General features: G+C 43.9%; 2 protein-coding genes across 2 annotated transcripts in view; one reads left to right on the forward strand and one right to left on the reverse strand.

Moving 5' to 3' along the window:
• Positions 1–677: 677 nt before the first annotated feature.
• Positions 678–2,039, reverse strand: CLDN5 (claudin 5). The gene has a single exon (XM_032229613.1). It carries the CDS (start codon positions 1,842–1,844, stop codon positions 1,176–1,178), a length of 669 nt encoding a protein of 222 aa, XP_032085504.1. The 5' UTR covers positions 1,845–2,039; the 3' UTR covers positions 678–1,175.
• An 11,920-nt stretch (positions 2,040–13,959) lies between these two features.
• The window catches only part of LOC116516939 (septin-2), a 60,230-nt gene continuing 56,612 nt past the window's right edge, over positions 13,960–17,577 (forward strand). The window contains exon 1 of the mRNA XM_032229627.1: positions 13,960–14,066. The gene's annotated coding sequence lies outside the window, so the exon portion shown is untranslated. The remainder of the gene's footprint in view (positions 14,067–17,577) is intronic.

The raw sequence follows: 17,577 nt of genomic DNA on the forward strand, positions 1-17,577 counted from the left end.
TGGCCTGCTGAAGACCAACAAGAAGGCAGAAAAGTTTCTTGGAATAAAAAACTGTTTTAGAGAAGAAACCGTAAAAGAAACAGCTATCTAACGATGGCCATAAAGTAAGACATGGCTATTTAAAATAGGCAGCTCTGAATGCCGAGTCATTTCTAATTTTGTTCAACGGATGTTTCACCCGATATTAAAAGAGAGAAGGAAGGGGAAAAACAAAAATAAAAGTAGTGATAGGAAAAAAAGTAAAGTTTAGAAATGGAAGAGTATATTCCCACCCCAATTCCATAAAAACTGGTGTAGGCTCACAAACTTCCTGAAGAAGTACCCACCTCTCACACCTTCACATTATTCATGGAACACAACTCTCTCTGATCGTCTCTGCAGAATACACCGCAAAGTCAGAAGACACCCACACCCACTTATATTTACAAGATTAGCCATCCCTCCCTCATCTCAGACAAGCATCAACCTCTGATTTTTGGATTCCTCTGTGAAAAACCTTTAAAGGTAAAGGTTCCCCTCGCACATGTGTGCTAGTCGTTCCCGACTCTAGGGGGTGGTGCTCATCTCCGTTTCAAAGCGGAAGAGCCAGCATTGTCCGAAGACATCTCCAAAGGTGGTCCCTGTTTTTCTACTTGCATTTTTTATGTGCTTTCGAACTGCTAGGTTGGCAGAAGCTGGGACAAGTCACGGGAGCTCACTCCATTACGCGGCGCTTGGGATTCGAACTGTCACGCTTTCTGATCCACAAGCTCACTGTCTCAGCCCCTGAACCACCACACCCCTTACTAAGAAAAATATTCAGCAATAAATCTAAGAACTAACTTTTACAAAGCTGGAATAATAGCCCAGGCGCTTCTGCTGAAGAAAGAAAGAAAGCCAAGCAGGCAGGCACTCAATGAAGGCTAGTACAATTGGAAGTCCATACAAGAGAAGGATTCTCAAAGCAAAAGGAAGAGTCTCGGGTGTGAATTTTCCATTTTTTTTGTTCTTGCTGTTTTGTTTCCCCAAATAGTCCTTCCCCTCCCTAAAGTCACAAAAGCGAGGAGGAAAGTCTTAATCCGAGGACCAGCCATCCCCTCGCTTCTTCCCCCTCCGCCAACTCTTCCCTCGGCCCCGCGACGGGCGGATGGCGCTCTTACAACAACCAAAATCCCTTAAGGCGGACGGAGTAGTTCTCAGACGTAGTTCTTCTTGTCGTACTCTCCTCCTGCCCCGTTGGAGACCGGGGCGGCGGAGCGCCGGGGAGCCGAATACTTGACGGGGAAGGTGCCGCTGTCGTCCTTCCAAGCCGAGGCTCCGCAGATGAGCGAGCCGCCCAGCAGGAGCAGCGTGGCGGCCGCCCAGCCCAGGTACAGCGCGGCGCCCATCTCCCGTTTCCTGGAGGGCTCCACGTTGGGGTCGTAGAAGTTGCTGATGATGGTGTTGGCGAACCAGGAGGGGGGCACCAGCACTAGCAAACCGCAGATGAGGAAGAGGGCGCCCCCGATGCCCGCGATCCAGTCCTTGATCTTGGCCCCGCGCAGGCAGGTGGTGCACTGGGCTCCCGTGACCGTCACCAGCAAGGCCACCAGCCCCAGCACCGCCCCGATGACCATCAGAGTCCGGCCGGCTTGGATCTGCGGGCTGAGCGCCAGGATGGAGTCGAAGACTTTGCACTGCATCTGTCCGGTGCTCTGCACCACGCAGGCCATCCAGAGGCCTTCCCAGGTGGTCTGCGACACCACCAGGTGACCCTCGATGAAAGCCGAGACTTGCCACATGGGCAGGGCGGCCACTAGGATGGACCCCGCCCAGCCCAGGATGGACAGGGTCAAGCCCAGCAGTTGGACCCCGGTAGACGCCATCCAGGTCCAAGAAACGCCTTTAGCTGCTTGCGTGCGTCTGTGTCCGTGTGTGCCTTGCTCTCTCGGCTGGCTTTCTCGCAGTCGATCTCCCCTTTAAAGCAGCGCCCTGTGCGATCTTCCCTTTCTCCTGCTACCAGTCGGGGAAATCTCCGCTTGTCCGCTTCAAACTTTCTTGGCTGATGCGCAAAGGATGCCCGTCTCGACTTTATATAGGCGCGATGCGCTGCCCGGCTGGGCGAGCTCTTGCCCTCCCCGTCGAAGGGAAGGCGCGCGAGAGACGCCCCCTCCCCTTTCTCTCTCTTCACTAGCCAATAGAAAAAAGGAATGGCTTTCCCGCAGCCAATCGGGAAGCTCGGAGGCAGAAAAAAAGTAGAATTACAGTCTCAAAAAAAAAAGGTGGGGGGGTATCAAAGGATAAGGCGGGTGAGTCAGGATGAGGGCGCTGGCGGGGTGGTGGGGGGCAGGAGAAAGTGTCTTTGGGACGCGGGGTGGAGACCCGCGCGGGTCTGACACACCACTGGCCCTTCTTCCCCTTTGTAAGGCCGGAAGGCGATGGAGAGGGGAGCGCGGGTACTTCCCAGGTTTGCAACAAGCACCGTACTGGAACACAACGACTTCGTGCGCGACGTGGGTCAGGCAGGGCAATGGGGAGAGGGGACAGGATCCGCGTCTTGCAAAATACCGTCTCTTTCTGCCCCTGATGCCCCTTGTGAGAGAGAGACAGACTGGGGGAACGACGACAGAGGGACGGACAGAGGGAGATGGAGAGAGAGACTGAGAAAGAGAGAGAAAGGATACACACAGAGAAAGGGGGGAGAGAGAGAGAAAGAGAGACGGGGGGGCGAAAGAGAGGGGAAGAAAGAAAGAGAGGGGGGAGAAAGAGAGAGATGGAGAAAGAGAGAGACGAGAAAGAAAGAGAGGGAGGGATACACGCAGAGAGAGGGAGAAAGGGAGGGAGAAGACACAGAGAGAAGGGGAAGAAAGTCAGAGAGAGAGAGAGATGGAGTAAGAGATAGAGCGAAGGAGAAAGAAAGAGAGAGAGACAGAGAGAGGGAGGGAGAAAGAGAGAGACAGAGGGACACAGAGAGGGAGAGAGAGAGAGAGAAGGAGAAAGAGAGGGAGAGATAGAGAAAGAGAGAGGCAGAAAGAGAGAATGTGTCAAAATCAGTTGATTTTATTTTTATTTTTGCAATATTATTTTCCAGCGGTGGATTTTTAAGCAGGATTTTTTGCTACCAAAAGAAAAAAATCTGTAGCCAACCAGTTGGTTGCCATGTTTTATTTAAATTTCTGGGGCACTGATAGCTTTGCTTTGCGCTATCTGTATACCCAATAATCAAGATACATTTATTTCTCTAAGGTTGCTTCCTTATGCCTAAGCATCCCCCTCAAAGGGATGCTAATATTTCTCGGTCATGACCCACAGTTTGGGGTGGTTTGTTTTATGCTCGAAAAAAAAGTGACATGACCCTTTTTCACACTCAACAACCCTTGCATCATCCCCGTGGTCACGTGATCAAAATTCAGACTCTGGCCAACTGACTCATATTTATGACGGTTGCCATGGTGTCTTGGGGGTGTCATATGATCCCCTTTTACGACCTTCTGACAAGCAAAGTCAATGGAGAAGCCAGATTTGTTTAATAATCATGTTACTAACATAACAATTGCAATGATTCTCTCCACTTCAGCTGTGGCAAGGAAGGTTTTAAAAGAAGGCAATATTCACTTAACTGTCTCTCTGAGCAACAGGAATTCAGGGCTCAATTGTAGTTGTAATTCGAGGACTGCTTGTATTTCGAATGATTTGTTTTGTGGGGAGGGGTTAGAAAGCACCCACGGTCAAAGATGTTCCTTTCTATTCTCTTTTTTTCCAAGTAGGCTTTTGAGGAACGCTTGGTCATCAATCTCCTTTGTGGGAATTATTATTATTGTTGTTGTTAATAATAATAATAATATGTGGTTAATCTTTGGTGAGATTCGCAGCCTTTGGGGCTGGTTGGTAGCTCAACAGCTCGAGTCCTAACCAAGGAACTGTTAAGGTAACATCGGAGGATATAAGCTGTTCCAAGTAGGGTTTTTTTTTTTTTTTTTTGTAGAATCAGAATGTTCAAGTCTGATAAATTTAAATTTTTCTAATAGCGAGGTAGCCCTTTGGGTATTGCTCCAAGGGCTCCAATTACAATCGGGACAACACACGATTTCTTTTTCCACAGTCGCTCAACTTCAATTTGCAAGTCCCGGTATTTTGTGATTTTTTTTCTTGATGTTTATCTTCAATTTGTGCATCTCCAGGTATTGCAATGTCAGTGAACCATACTTTTTTCTTTTTAACTATTGTTATGTCAGGTGTGTTGTTGTTGTTGCTGTTGTTGTTGCTGCTGCTGTTATTATTATTATTATTATTATTATTATTATTATTATTATTATTATTAAAAATGATTTATGAGGTTTACAAACCAGCCGGCTCCAAGATTCTAGCAGTTTTGGATTCATCTGATTTCAACCTTCCCAGAGTGCAAACTTGTGGAATTAAAATACAAAAAGGCAGATTTCAGATTAATCCAATTAATGTTAGGGAAAAACTGCTTAACGTTGAAAGAAGCTGGACAGTGGAAAGGGGGAGGTGGGTTTCTTAGCTGGAGGTTTTTAAGATAAGTGTTCTTTGGGGTTTTTTTGGGAGTAGCAGGAAAGATCTGACAGCTTCAGTGAAAGTTTTGACTCTTCCAACTTTATGATTTAAGAATTCTGGGCCATTATTTATTGAATCATTTGGTGTTTACATCATCTGCCATGCCTCTTTAGAGTTCAGCCCAGTTTTGAAATATCTAGTGTTTATCTGTTGATTCCCCCTCTAAATTGCCTGCTATCCTAGTCTTTCAGCTGTTTATAATAAAACACACAAATGCATGCACGCAGCCAAAACCAGAAGTACAAGACACAACAATCAAACAGCAGAGAATATTTGTAGCTGCGGCTTGAATTGTGGAGTCCTTGATAACTGGTTTTCTTGTAATGAAATGTCTGCCAGAAAACAACCAAGCTCAGAGAGCACCAAGGACTCAAACACAACAATGCAAAACAATTAAAATCAACAATTAAACACTTCTTTTCAAGAGTTGTGCTTTGCAAGTTGCCCCAAAACATTAGAATTGAGATGGGTAAAACTGAAATGAAAAAAAAAAAAGAAAGAAAAAACCCATAGACCTTCAAAGTGAGTCAGATTTCTCCATGTTTCAGATATGGTAGAATAAATAAAGACATTTATTATGACGAATTTATTATTGTATTTTTGTCCAAAAGACATCAAGTACAATTGTTGATGTACTTTTGCAGCCCTTCCCTTTAACCATATCTCACTTGCCAACTATAGATCTCAACTCAAAATAAAAAGTAAAGGTAAAGGTTCCCCTCGCACATATGTGCTAGTCGTTCCTGACTCTAGGGGGTGGTGCTCATCTACGTTTCAAAGCCAAAGAGCCAGAGCTGTCCAAAGACATCTCCGTGGTCCATAGTCATGACTAAACGCAAAAGGCTCATGGAAACGCTGTTACCTTCCCATCAAAGGTGGTCCCTATTTTTTCTACTTGCATTTTTCACATGATTTTAAACTGCTCGGTTGGCAGAAGCTGGGACAAGTAACGGGAGCTCACTCCGTTACGCGGCGCTAGGGATTCAAACCGCCGAACTGCCGACCTTTCTGATCAGCAAGCTCAGCGTCTTAGCCACTGAGCCACTGCGTCCCTCTCAACCCAACTCAAAATAGAGATATCAACTCAAAATAGCAAGCTTAAAAGGATTTTTTGGGACTGTGTGGACTGATTTTTGGGAATATTGGATTCTCTCGGGAATATTAAAAGATAGTCAAAATGGGAAAATGTATTGTGGTGATATTTGTCCATTTTTATTTATTGGGGGGGGGGAAGAATTATACTGATGGCAACGCCAAAAGCAACCTCCCTCCCTCCCCGGTTAGCTTGTTCACAAAGGGATGTAGTAAATATTTATGACCAGCAACGGGCCATGTTGTTATCTTGAGTTTGCAAGGGAGCAGCTACCCCACAGACCAGGCAACAACATTGTTTTGAGAACACCTAATTCCTTTTGGCAAGGAAAGATTGGGAAATCAGGGGGAGGCCGATTGTGCATTTGAAAAGTCTTGCTTTTTTCTGTTTGTTAGGATAAAGCATTAGATCTCTCTCTCCCTCTGTCTCCTGAGATATATTGGTTTGTTTCAGGACAGGTCCGCTCTCAATAAAACTAAATTTCGTGCATCTAAGCTGCTTTAAGCCCGCTCGAGGCTCAGGAAAGGGACTTTTGCTTACTAATAATGTGATCGCTGGTACAAATACATTCCAGTGAGTCTGTCGGTTATTGTCCTCAAATAGATTTTTTTTAAAAAAACCAACATCTTTGAATTAAAGAGTGGTCTTAAGTGTCCTTCGTTTCTTGCTCCCAAACGGTTATTTCTACGGTATTTTCATTTCCCATGAGCCTCTGTGGAGTTTCTCGGTCATCCAGGTCATAGTTGTCTCAAAGGTGCTTTTTTCAAAAGGCTACTGGACTTTTTTTTTTTTCCCCTGAGGAAGAAAAAGACGTTTCACTTCTCATCCAAGAAACTTCATCAGTTCTGGCAGGTTGTGACCTGCCAGCAGAGCTGGCAGCAGATTCGGACAGTGAGGAGGTTGGGGAGGAACATGGGCCAGTCCTGGAATCTGGGGAAGGCTCAGTGTTGGAGGCAGAGAGGGGGCCAGAGACGTATGCCAGTTATCAGCTGCCATCGGAGTCAGAGATCAGAGGGGCAGAAGAACAGCTGGAGCCTGTTCCCAGTGTGCGCATGCGCAGAGCTGCCAGACGAAGGGAACAGCTAAAGAACGAGGGTCGACTCGGGAGTAGGGCCACAGGTGGACGATGAATGGCCTCTCCCAGAGGAAATAGAAGAGGAGCAAAAGGGGAGTGGAGTTTGCAGGAGATAATTCGTTCGCTTCATTGGTTCGTGACTCTCCGAGACTCCTTGCCAAGTTTTGCAGATCTCAGCCTGGCAGCTCTCCAAGCCAGATAAGGTCTGTGACCGTAAATCCTCCCTCAAAAGACTTGAGAACTGATGAAGCTTCTTGGATGAGGAGCGAAACGTCTTCTTCTTCCTCAAGGAAAAAAAAAACCAAATGGTCCAGTTGCCTTTTGAAAAAGCATTTTATGACAGTTGCAAAGGGGTCATGTGATCCCCCTTTTGCGACCTTCTGATGAGCAAAGTCAAGGGGGGAAGTCAGATTCACTTAACAACCGTGTCACTAGGTTAACAATGGTAGGGATTCACTTAACAATAGCAGGAAAGTTCGTAAAACGTGGGCAAAATTCACTAAGCAACAGTCTTGCTTAGGAACGGAAATGTTGGGCTCAATTGCGGTCGTAAGTCGAGGACTAAAAAAGGCAGTGGCAAACCACTTCAGTACAATTGCCAAGAAAACTGCATGGATGCACAGGGAGTCCTCGCCTTATGACCGCAATTGAGCCCAACATTCCTGTTGTTTAAGTTGCCCTGTTTTATGACCTTTCTTGCCTCCGTTGTTAAATGAAGCCCTGCAGTTGATACGTTAGTCACCCGGTTGTTAAGTGAATCTGGCTTCCCTATTCATTTTGGTTATCGGAAGGTCGCAAAAATAGATCGCATGGCCCTGGGACACTGCAACCGTCATAAATATGAGTCAGTTGCCAAGCATCTGAATTTTGATCACATGGCCAAGGAGACGCTACAATGGTCATAAGTGTGAAAAGCAGTCATAAGTCCCTTCCTTCAGTGCCATTATAACTTTTAATGGTCACAAAGTGGGCCGTTGCCTATATGCAAAGAAAGGAATATCTTTTAAATCGGCCCAATTTAATCCTGAATTTTAAAGTTTGATAAGCAGATCTACTTTGATGCATTTCATTCATTTTGCATCCAATATTTTTTGTTTTGCATCCAATACTTTTGCTTTGCATTGAACAGTTTTGTAGCCAATATTTTTTGCTTTCTAGCCAATACCCTTTGTATCAAATGCTTCTGTTTGGGAATCAAACATTTTTCTTTTGCAATAAATGCTTTGATTCAAAATCACACAAGCAGTTAAACAGGGTTGGTTCTTCAAGCCCATTCCAGCCTCTGAATAGAATAGAATAGAATTACAGAGTTGGAAGGGATCTTGGAGGTCTTCTAGTCCAACCCCCTGCCTAGACAGGAAACCCTATACCATTTCAGACAAATGGTTATCCAACATCATCTTAAAAACTTCCAGTGTTGGGGCATTCACAACTTCTGGAGGCAAGCTGTTCCAAAGATTAATTGTTCTCACTATCAGGAAATTCCTCCTCGGTTCTAAGTTGCTTCTCTCCTTGATTAGTTTCCACCCATTGCTTCTTCTGCTACCCTCAGGTGCTTGAGAGAATAGTTTGACTCCCTCTTCTTTGGGGCAGCCCCTGAGATATTGGAAGACTGCTATCCTGTCTCCCCTAGTCCTTCTTTTCATCAAACTGGACATACCCAGTTCCTGCAATTGTTCTTCATATGTTTTAGTCTCCATTCCCCTAATCCTCTTTGTTGCTCTTCTCTGCACTCTTTCTAGAGTCTCCGCATCTTTTCTACACCCTGGTGACCAAAACTGAATGCAGTATTCCAAGTGTGGCCTTACCAAGGCCTTATACAGTGATATTAACACTTCACGTGATCTTGATTCTATCCCTCTGTTGATGCAGCCTAGAACTGTGTTGGCTTTTTTTGGCAGCTACTGCACATGCCTGGTTCTTATTTAAATGGTTGTCCACTAGGACTCCAAAGATCCCTCTCATAGTTACTACTGTTGAGCAAGGCACCACCTATACTGTACCTGTGCATTTTGTTTTTCTTGCCTAAATGTAAACCCTCACTTTTTTCACCATTGAATTTCATTTTGTTAGATAGTGCCCAATGTTCAAGTTTGTCGTCTGAGCTTTGATCACACAATCACGGGGATGCTTCAACAGCCGTAAGTGTGGAAAATGGTCCCCAGTTCCTTTTTTCCCAGTGCCGTTGTAACTTTGAAACCATCACTAACAGTTGTAAGCCGAGGACTACCTGTAGTTAGGAACTTAATTTAAAAAAGCACACACATACAACCCAAGAGTTACTGAGTGAACCGGCTAGGATGACAACATGAGAGACGTGTCCCAGAAGGCATGATATAAGGGAGCCAAACTTTCCTTATCATATCCTTCGATGTGCAATTTCAAAGCATGGACCTCCTGATTTCCCCTGCCAGTTCATGTAATGCGCTCAGCTGGTCATGCCTAAAAAGGAAGTGCGCCAGAAGGGTCCCCATTTCAACCACAAATGCTTCATCATTTGTGCAGAGAGGGAAGTGACGCAGCACACACCCATGGTACATGATCCGAATAACCATAAACAACTGTGTAGAAAGAGGATCATAAGGATGATTTGGTAATCAGAAGTTCCACCTCCAGGTTTTTCCTCGGTTGGAAACATCTGCAAATATGGGCATCTTCTCTTATTATTCCTCCTGTTCTGTATCCCATTGCAGACACAGCCAGCCCAAATGATTGATAGACGGATCTATTCGGATCAAAAATGCCAGCTAAGTAGGGGAGAAAGAAACCCCTAATGCACAGACATATAATGAGAAGTCGACTGCAAAAATATTGCAAATATATAATATTGTTTTCAGATGTCCCTATGGCCAGCAGGATTTGAAGCTCCGCTTAAGGAAAATGTTGCATTTATTTCTACTAATTAAAAAAAAGGTATAAAGTTGTTTTGTAGAAAGATGTCTCAAATAACTCGGCCTCAAATATTAAATGCGAGCAAATGAGAAATTATTTAGTATGGTTATTAAGCAACAGGTCACAAGCAGCATAATACCGAGCATTTAGGTCAGAAAGAACGGATGATGTTACACAATATAGGTAGTCCTAGAATAGAGTAGAGTAGAGTAGAGTAGAACAGAACAGAACAGAATAGAAAGGGACCTTGGAGGTCTTCTAGTCCAGCTCAAGCAGGAGACCATTTCAGATAAGTGGCCATCCAATCTCTTCTTAAAAACTTCCAGGGATGGAGCACCCACAACTTCTAAAGGCAACCCATTCCATATTCATTATTCTCACTAGTAGGAAGTTTCTCTTTAATGCCAGGTTGCTTCTCTCCTTGATTAGTTTCCATCCATTGCTTCTGGGAGCAATGGAGAATTGCTTGACTCCCTCTTCTTTGTGGCAGTCCCTGAGATACTGGAACACTGCTATCGTGTCTCCCCTAGTCCTTCTTTTCTCTAGATTAGCCCAGCCCAAATGAGCCATGGGGGCGCAGTGGCTAGAGGGCAGTACTGCAGGCCGTTTCTGCTGACTGCCGGCTGCCTGCAATTTGGCAGTTCGATTCTCACCAGACTCAAGGTTCACTGAGCCTTTCATCCTTCCAAGGTCGGTAAAACAAGGACCCAGATTGTTGGGGGCAATAGGCTTTCTCTGTAAACTGCTTAGAGAGGGCATCGTAAAGGAAAATGAAGCGGTATATAAGTCTTAAGTGCTATTGCTATTACGATGGAAAAGATTGCAAATGATGGTCACAGGACTTTAGGATGCTACAACCATCTTAAGTACATGCTGATTGCCAAGCGCATGAATTTTTATTATGTGACCGTGAGGATGCTAGTGAGATGGTTATAAGTATGAGGACTGGCTATAAGCCACTTTTTTTCAGTGCCATTGTAACTTCAAGCAGTCGTTAAATGAACGGTTGTAAGTCAAGGACCATCTCTATATTGTAGCCTTAGTCAAACCAACCTCTCCATCCCCATTAAGCTTTAAAGTAAATATATTTGCTTAATCTGATACAAATAATTGACAAAACTATCAACAATCATAGGGACATGGTGGCTCAGTTGCTAAGACATTGAGCTGGTCGGCAGTTCGAAAAGTCGGCAGTTTGAATCCCTAGCACTGTGTAATGGAGTGAGCTCCCTTATTGTCCCAGCTTGTGCCAACCTAGCAGTTCGAAAGCACGTAAAAAAATAGGGACCACTTTTGGTGGGAAGGTAACAGTGTTCTGTGCGCCTTCGGCATTGAGTCATGCCGGCTACAAGGCCACAGAGACGTCTTCGGACAGTTGCTGGCTCTTCGGCTTTGAAATGGAGATGAGCACCGCCCCCTAGAGTTGGGAACAGCTAGCACATATGTGCAAGGGGAACCTTTACCTTTATTATAAACAATCAGCAGAATCAGTCAATGCTAGAAGTTACAGATCAAATTAGAATATAATTCTATAGGTAAGAAAACCCACATTTTGGAAAACATTTCTTCTGAGTTATTCTTTTTAAGGCCTCATGTCCCACCCACCTAGATGTGACAACTGGTTGAGAAAGGAGCATGACCCTGCAATATCCTCAGTTGCTCAATTTGGTTCCTCTAAAAATAGACATCTGGAGATCAAAATAGAGATGAAAAATACTTCCCTTTCCCACCTTGTTTCCTAATTTCGTAATTTGCGAAATATCGGGGCAAAAGGTTCACTTAGAATTCACTTAGAATTCAAAGCTGCTGATTCTCTTTCATAATTAATCAGAGCCTTTAAGGGATTCTTCACACATTCTATTAACCGGGGGGGGGGGGAGGGGGGTTAACTAGTTTATAGTTTATAGTTTTCACTTTATTTGTATGCCGCCCTTTTCCCTGGGGGGACTCAGGGCGGCTCACAGTTCAAAGGGGAGGACAAACAATTTACAACATAAAGACAAAACATCATTTAAGAACTCAACAGTCATACAATTCGAGTAGGGGTTAGAGTCTTTAACCCCAGGCCTGTCGGGACAGCCAGGATTTAAGGGCTACGCGGAAGGTCTGGAGGGTGGTGAGGGTCCGGATCTCCACGGGGAGTTCGTTCCAGAGGGTCGGAGCAGCCACCGAGAAGGCTCTCCTCCGGGTAGTTGCCAGTCTACACTGGCTGGTTGATGGAATTCGGAGGAGGCCTAATCTATGCGATCTTATCGGTCTAGTGGAGGTAATTGGCAGTAGGCGGTCTCTCAAGTAATTCATGTAATAATTTTTTTTCACTTCCGTTATTATGGGGAAAATAGGAAGTGGATGTTGTGTTGTATATGCTTGCCGCCTTGAATTATTTGTAAAAATAATAAAGAAGGGTTATAAATAGAATAGAGAATGGAATGGAGTAGAATAGAATAGAATAGAACAGAATAGAATAGAATTCATTATTGGTCAAGTGTGATTGGACACACAAGGAATTTGTCTTTGGCGTATATGCTCTCAGTGTACATAAAAAGACAAGATACATTTGTCAAGAATCATAAGATACAACACTTAATGATAATCATAGGGTACAAATAAGCAATCAGGAAGCAATCAATATCAATATAAATCGTAAGGATGCAAGCAATAAAGTTACAGTCCTGCAGTCATAAGTGGGAGGAGATGGGTGATAGGAACGATGAGAAGACTAATAGTAACAGTAATGCAGACTTAGTGAATAGTTTAACAGTGGTGAGGGAATTATTTGTTTAGCAGAGTGATGGCATTCGGGGGTAAAACCATCCTTGTGTCTAATTGTTCTGGTGTGCAGTGCTCTATAGCGTCGTTTTGAGGGTAGGAGTTGAAACAATTTATGTCCAGGATGCGAGGGGTGTGTAGATATTTTCCCAGCCCTCTTTTTGACTCCTGCAGTGTGCAGGTCCTCAATGGAAGGCAGGTTGGTAGTAATTATTTTTTTCTGCAGTTCTGATTATCCTCTGAAGTCTGTGTCTGTCTTGTTGGGTTGCAGAACCAAACCAGACAGTCAAGTAAGTAAGTAAGTAAATACATAAAATAAGGGATGCTAAGATGTAGACTTGCTTACTGGCCAATTGCCATCTATCTGGGTGGAGATAGAATTTAACCAAATGGACTTCCCACCGACGAAAATTCAGCTTGTGTTGCCTATTCAGAGAAGCAGTTTAAAAATGTCTATAAGTAGCATATTAATTTTCAGAATACTGTAAACATCCCATGACCTTCAGCACCACTTATCTAAACACTATTGTATTAAGAATCTGGTGACAGAGATCAAAAGACAATAGTCTACGCAGACACTTTTGCAATAATTAGATTAGAACTTATCTGCATGCAGCCATATGGGTCCAGCCTATTTTTCTTTTTCTCCAGTTTGCCTAATTTCCCAAGGGAATAAATGAACTTGAGAAAACCTGAAGGACTGCCATCCTTTGAGAAGCTATCTTGCTCAGGGTTTAGAATAGGACAGGATAGGATAGGATAGGATAGAATAAGGACAAGAATAAGGACTGGACTGGACTCGACTAGACTAGACTAGAATTCTTTATTGGCCAATTGTGTTTGGACACACAAGCAATTTGTCAACCTCTTGAGGAATGTATCTTTTTTTTTTAATGTACACTGAGAGCATATGTACCAGAGGTAGTATTCAGCAGGTTCTGATCAGTTCTGGAGAACTGGTAGCGGAAATTTAGAGTAATTCGGAGAACCGGTAAATACCACCTCTGACTGGCCCCGCCCCCATCTATTATCTGCCTCCCAAGTCCCAGCTGATGGGGAGAAAATGGGGATTTTGCAGTATCCTTCCCCTGCCACGCCCACCAAGCCATACCACGCCCACCAAGCCACGCCCACCAAGCCACGCCCACAGTTAGTAAAACTTTTGAATCCCACCACTGAATTGTGTATCCAAGACAAATTCCTTGTGTGTCCAATCACACTTCGCCAATAAAGAATCCTATTCTATTGCATTGCAAAAATTAAAGAGGTAAATTAAATGCATTGCACTGAAAAGGTAATTAAATCTGGGAGGAGGACACACCCAACGCTTGACTCATCCTTGCGTTTCCATTCCAAAAATGCCACCCTCCTGGGTTTATTTTTTAGCCCCTCCCTGATTTGCAAAAGCAAGGAAAGGAATCGGCCTCCCAGACCAAAGATGTCCCCGGTAGCTTCGTTAAGGGAAAAAAGGACCACAAGCAAGAATGCCGCTCTAGGCCTCGCTTTCTATGGCCTCCATCTCTTCCCCGAATCGCTCTCATTCATTTCAAAGCCCGATTTAGGACCATAGAGAGGAGAACGCTAGAAGAGCCCGCGAGGGATGTGGGATAGAAGCAGACTCGGGAGAGCGAATTCTTCGTCCTCCTTCCGCATTTCTGGGCCCAGCTGCAGACGGAGCGACGGCTCGGGGCCAAGTACAAGGTAAGGGGATGCTCGCCCCGGCTTGCTCGCCTTTCCCGGGGTGTACAAGCGACGGGTTTGCCGTCAATGCACAGGAGCAAGGCTGCCAGGGCTGCAAAATCAGTGGGTCTGTTTGGTGGATGGGTGTGTACGCGTGTGTGTGTCAGAGGCAGATATTAGGGGGTGGGCGTGCAAGAATGCAAAGGGGGAAGATTGCACCAGGCGTCCCCTGTTGCATTGATCATCCTTGGAGAATGCAGTCGACTTGCTGTCTTTGCCAAAGAGAGGAACGCTTATTCATTTTATTGATTGGTTGGTTGGTTGGTTGGTTTAAAATTAGGGAGACCCCAAAGATCTTTCTTTTTTCCCCCAGAGGCTGTCTGGTTTTTTTCTTGGAAAGACCTCTTGCGCTTCCCATCCCACAAGCTTCTTCTGGAGCTGGTTAGAATTAATTCGGTGGTTGGATTAGAAAATCTGGTTTGGCAAATTAATCTGATTTTTTTCAGAGGAATCATGGAAACCAGTTATCTACTTATACTCGCTACTACTCTTGTTTAAGAATTGAAGCCTTCATGTGACATCTGCCCATATTGGCTTAGTTTTTAAGCTAGTGGAAGCCAACTCTATGAGGAATCCTGACAGGACAGGACAGGATAGAAATTAGGATAGGATAGAGTAGGAATTAGAATAGAAGTAGAATTAGAATTGAATATAGAATAGAGTGGAATGGAATGGAATATAGAATAGATTAGGAATTAGAATAGAATGGAATATATAGAATAGAATATAGAATAAGGATAGGATAGAGTAGAACAGAATAGAACAGAACAGAACAGAATAGAATTCTTTATTGGCCAAGTGTGATTGGGCATACAAGGTGCATTTGCTCTCAGTGTACATAAAAGAAAAGTTGCCTTTGTCACAAATCATAAGGGACAACACTTAATGATAGTCATAAGGTACAAGTAAGCAATCAAATCATACTAGGAAACAATCAGTATAAATCGTAAGGATACAAGCAGCAAGGTTACAGTCCTGCAGTCATAAGTGGGAGGAGATGGGTGATAGGAATGATGAGAAGGTTAATAGTAATAGTAATGCAGACTGAGTAAATAATTTGACAGTGTTGAGGGTATTATTTGTTTAGCATAGTGATGACCTTTGGAAAAAATTGTTCTTATGTCCAGTTGTCTTACTGTGCAGTGCTCTATTGTGTCGTTTTGAGAGTAGGCATTGAAACAATTTATTATATATAAATTCTTTGTAAACCATTTATAAACAATTAATGGTATCTATAAATGGTATAGGGCCTCCTGCTTGAACGGGGTTGGACTAGAAGACCTCCAAAGTCCCTTCCGACTCTGTTATTCTGTTAATGTCGACAGGTTGCGTGACTGCCCCTAATACCAGAAACGTCTAACCATAAAGCACTTTTGTAAGTTCCCAAATAAACCACAAACAGACAAGGTCTAAAGCAAATGATAGTTTTGATTCTGGCCTCTTCCATGGAAGCCAGCTTAAAGCCCCTGATTCTTATCTCCATCATTTGCAGCACTAATGCCATTTGATGTGGAAAAACCAAACGAAGGCATTTTAAGGACCGGGCAATCAGAATATTGGATTACCTCTACCATGCAAGCACAATTACTGATTACCTAAAATTAATGCTTTTGAAGTACGGCTGTCCTGCTAGCTATTCTGAATTTTGGAACCTTCTTAATTTTCCTCTCTCCTTCACTTTTCCTCACCAGCTCCCAATCTGTGCTCCGTTTTGCAATTCCAAAAGCATTTAAGGAATGCCACATCCGTTCAAGAACTTCCTGCTTCAGTCCCCGCCCACTTCTAAACTTTGGGATAGGCAGCCTTTAAAGGTTTTTTGCAGCTCTTTGCCAAATAAATGAATCTTTGACTTTTGCAGGGGGGTCCTTGCCTGTGTTTGAGAAATAACTTTAAATCAAAAGGGAATAATATTTTCTTCTGCCTTGCCTTTAATGGTGCCCCCCCCCTTCCAGTTTTCTATAAAATATCTGGTTTGGACATTAAGATAAAGCTGTTGAACTCAGGCAACCAAATTCCAACTTGGGGTCTGCTTTGGCCTCCTGGTGGGGGGCTTTGGGCGAAGGCTGGAGGGAAGCGCCGCTGGTGACAAAGAGCTGGAGGGCTTTGTTCCGGTGGGACTGCATCATGGCCTGGAACTAGCTGACCATCTCAGCCCGCTGAGCCTCCACTGGCACCTGGCCTTGTACTCCTGCAGGTCTTCCCTCTGTTTGGAATGCTTATGCTCGTAGTCCTCAGTGAGGTGCTTCTGCTGAGCCTCCTTCTCCGTAAGAATTTGAACTGAGTCAGTTGTTTTTCCAACTCTTTCTTGTGGTGGCTAGCTCCAACAACTGCTTCCCATTGGGGCCCTAAGGAGTCTGGGCAGGCAGGTGAGGAGTGGCTGGGAGGGGAAGTGAGCGGCGAGTAGAGGCTGGCGAGGCGCCCCTCGAAGAGAGTGACATAGAGTTGGCCATGCCCACCCAGTCACATGACCATCTAGCCACGCCTACCAAGTTGGACATTAGGCAGATCATATAAATGGTCCGTGGGATTTAAAATTATGAATTTAGTGGTCCCCGAGGTCCGAAAGGTTGGTGAACCCTGCTTTAAGGGATGCAAGCCATTATCTAGTGACTCCTGCAATAACAGGCATCATTTTTCCTAAGTCTCTTTGCTACTAAACTTGGGTTTGAAAATTGTATTAGTTTTTTAGAATATAAAATATATAATAGAAATGAACATAATGTGGAACTAAGGGAAGGAAAAGGGAGAAGGGGAAAGTGTAGGGGGGGGAAGGGGAGGGAAGCATTGATTTTCACCTCTCTTTAGCACAGTAGAAGACAATAGCATTTACAACCTCAGCTCTTTACTTTTATACAATAATATAAATTAATATAAATATAAATCCCAGATGTTGCAAGCATCATAAACTTGGAAGGTGCATTAATAAAATCCTTGCGGAAGATGGGGGGGGATCAAAAATATGAAAAATAAAAAGAGCCCTTCCGCTCTGTTTTAGAGTAGAGACAAAAATCAGATGTTGCTAAACTACAAATCTTATTATATAGCCAGTTGTAGCTGATGAGATAAAAGGTGCTGGGAATTGTAGTTTCAGCAGCATCTGGAAAGTTCCGGGTTCTCTACCCTGTCCAAGAACATTAGCTGGAAATGTTTTGAGTACAACCGTATTCTTGCTCAATCCATTGTTCAAAAAGAAACGTGAGTCTTGTTACAAAACCTACAACAGAACCTACAATTTACAACAGTGTTTGTAAATATTTGAGTTGCTGGCGGAAGGGCTCTTCAGCAGCTAATACCAGGGTGCCCAACCAAATATGAAGTACTGTTTCTGAATCGGGCAGCCATATACGTTCATTGACATAATATTTTTTTTCAAATTCAGTAGCTGAACTTTTTGGTTTCTGAAATTTTTCTTTTGACTGCAGAGATAACCTGAAACATCATTTTCAGTCTCCTGGTTTTTAGATTTCGCTAA

The sequence above is a fragment of the Thamnophis elegans genome, chromosome 13, assembly GCF_009769535.1.
Source record: "Thamnophis elegans isolate rThaEle1 chromosome 13, rThaEle1.pri, whole genome shotgun sequence".
Classification (NCBI taxonomy): Eukaryota; Metazoa; Chordata; class Lepidosauria; order Squamata; family Colubridae; genus Thamnophis; species Thamnophis elegans.

Excerpts from the sequence above, each read along its gene's own strand:
- CLDN5 (XM_032229613.1), bottom strand. The coding sequence starts at position 1,844 with ATGGCGTCTACCGGGGTCCAACTGCTGGGCTTGACCCTGTCCATCCTG.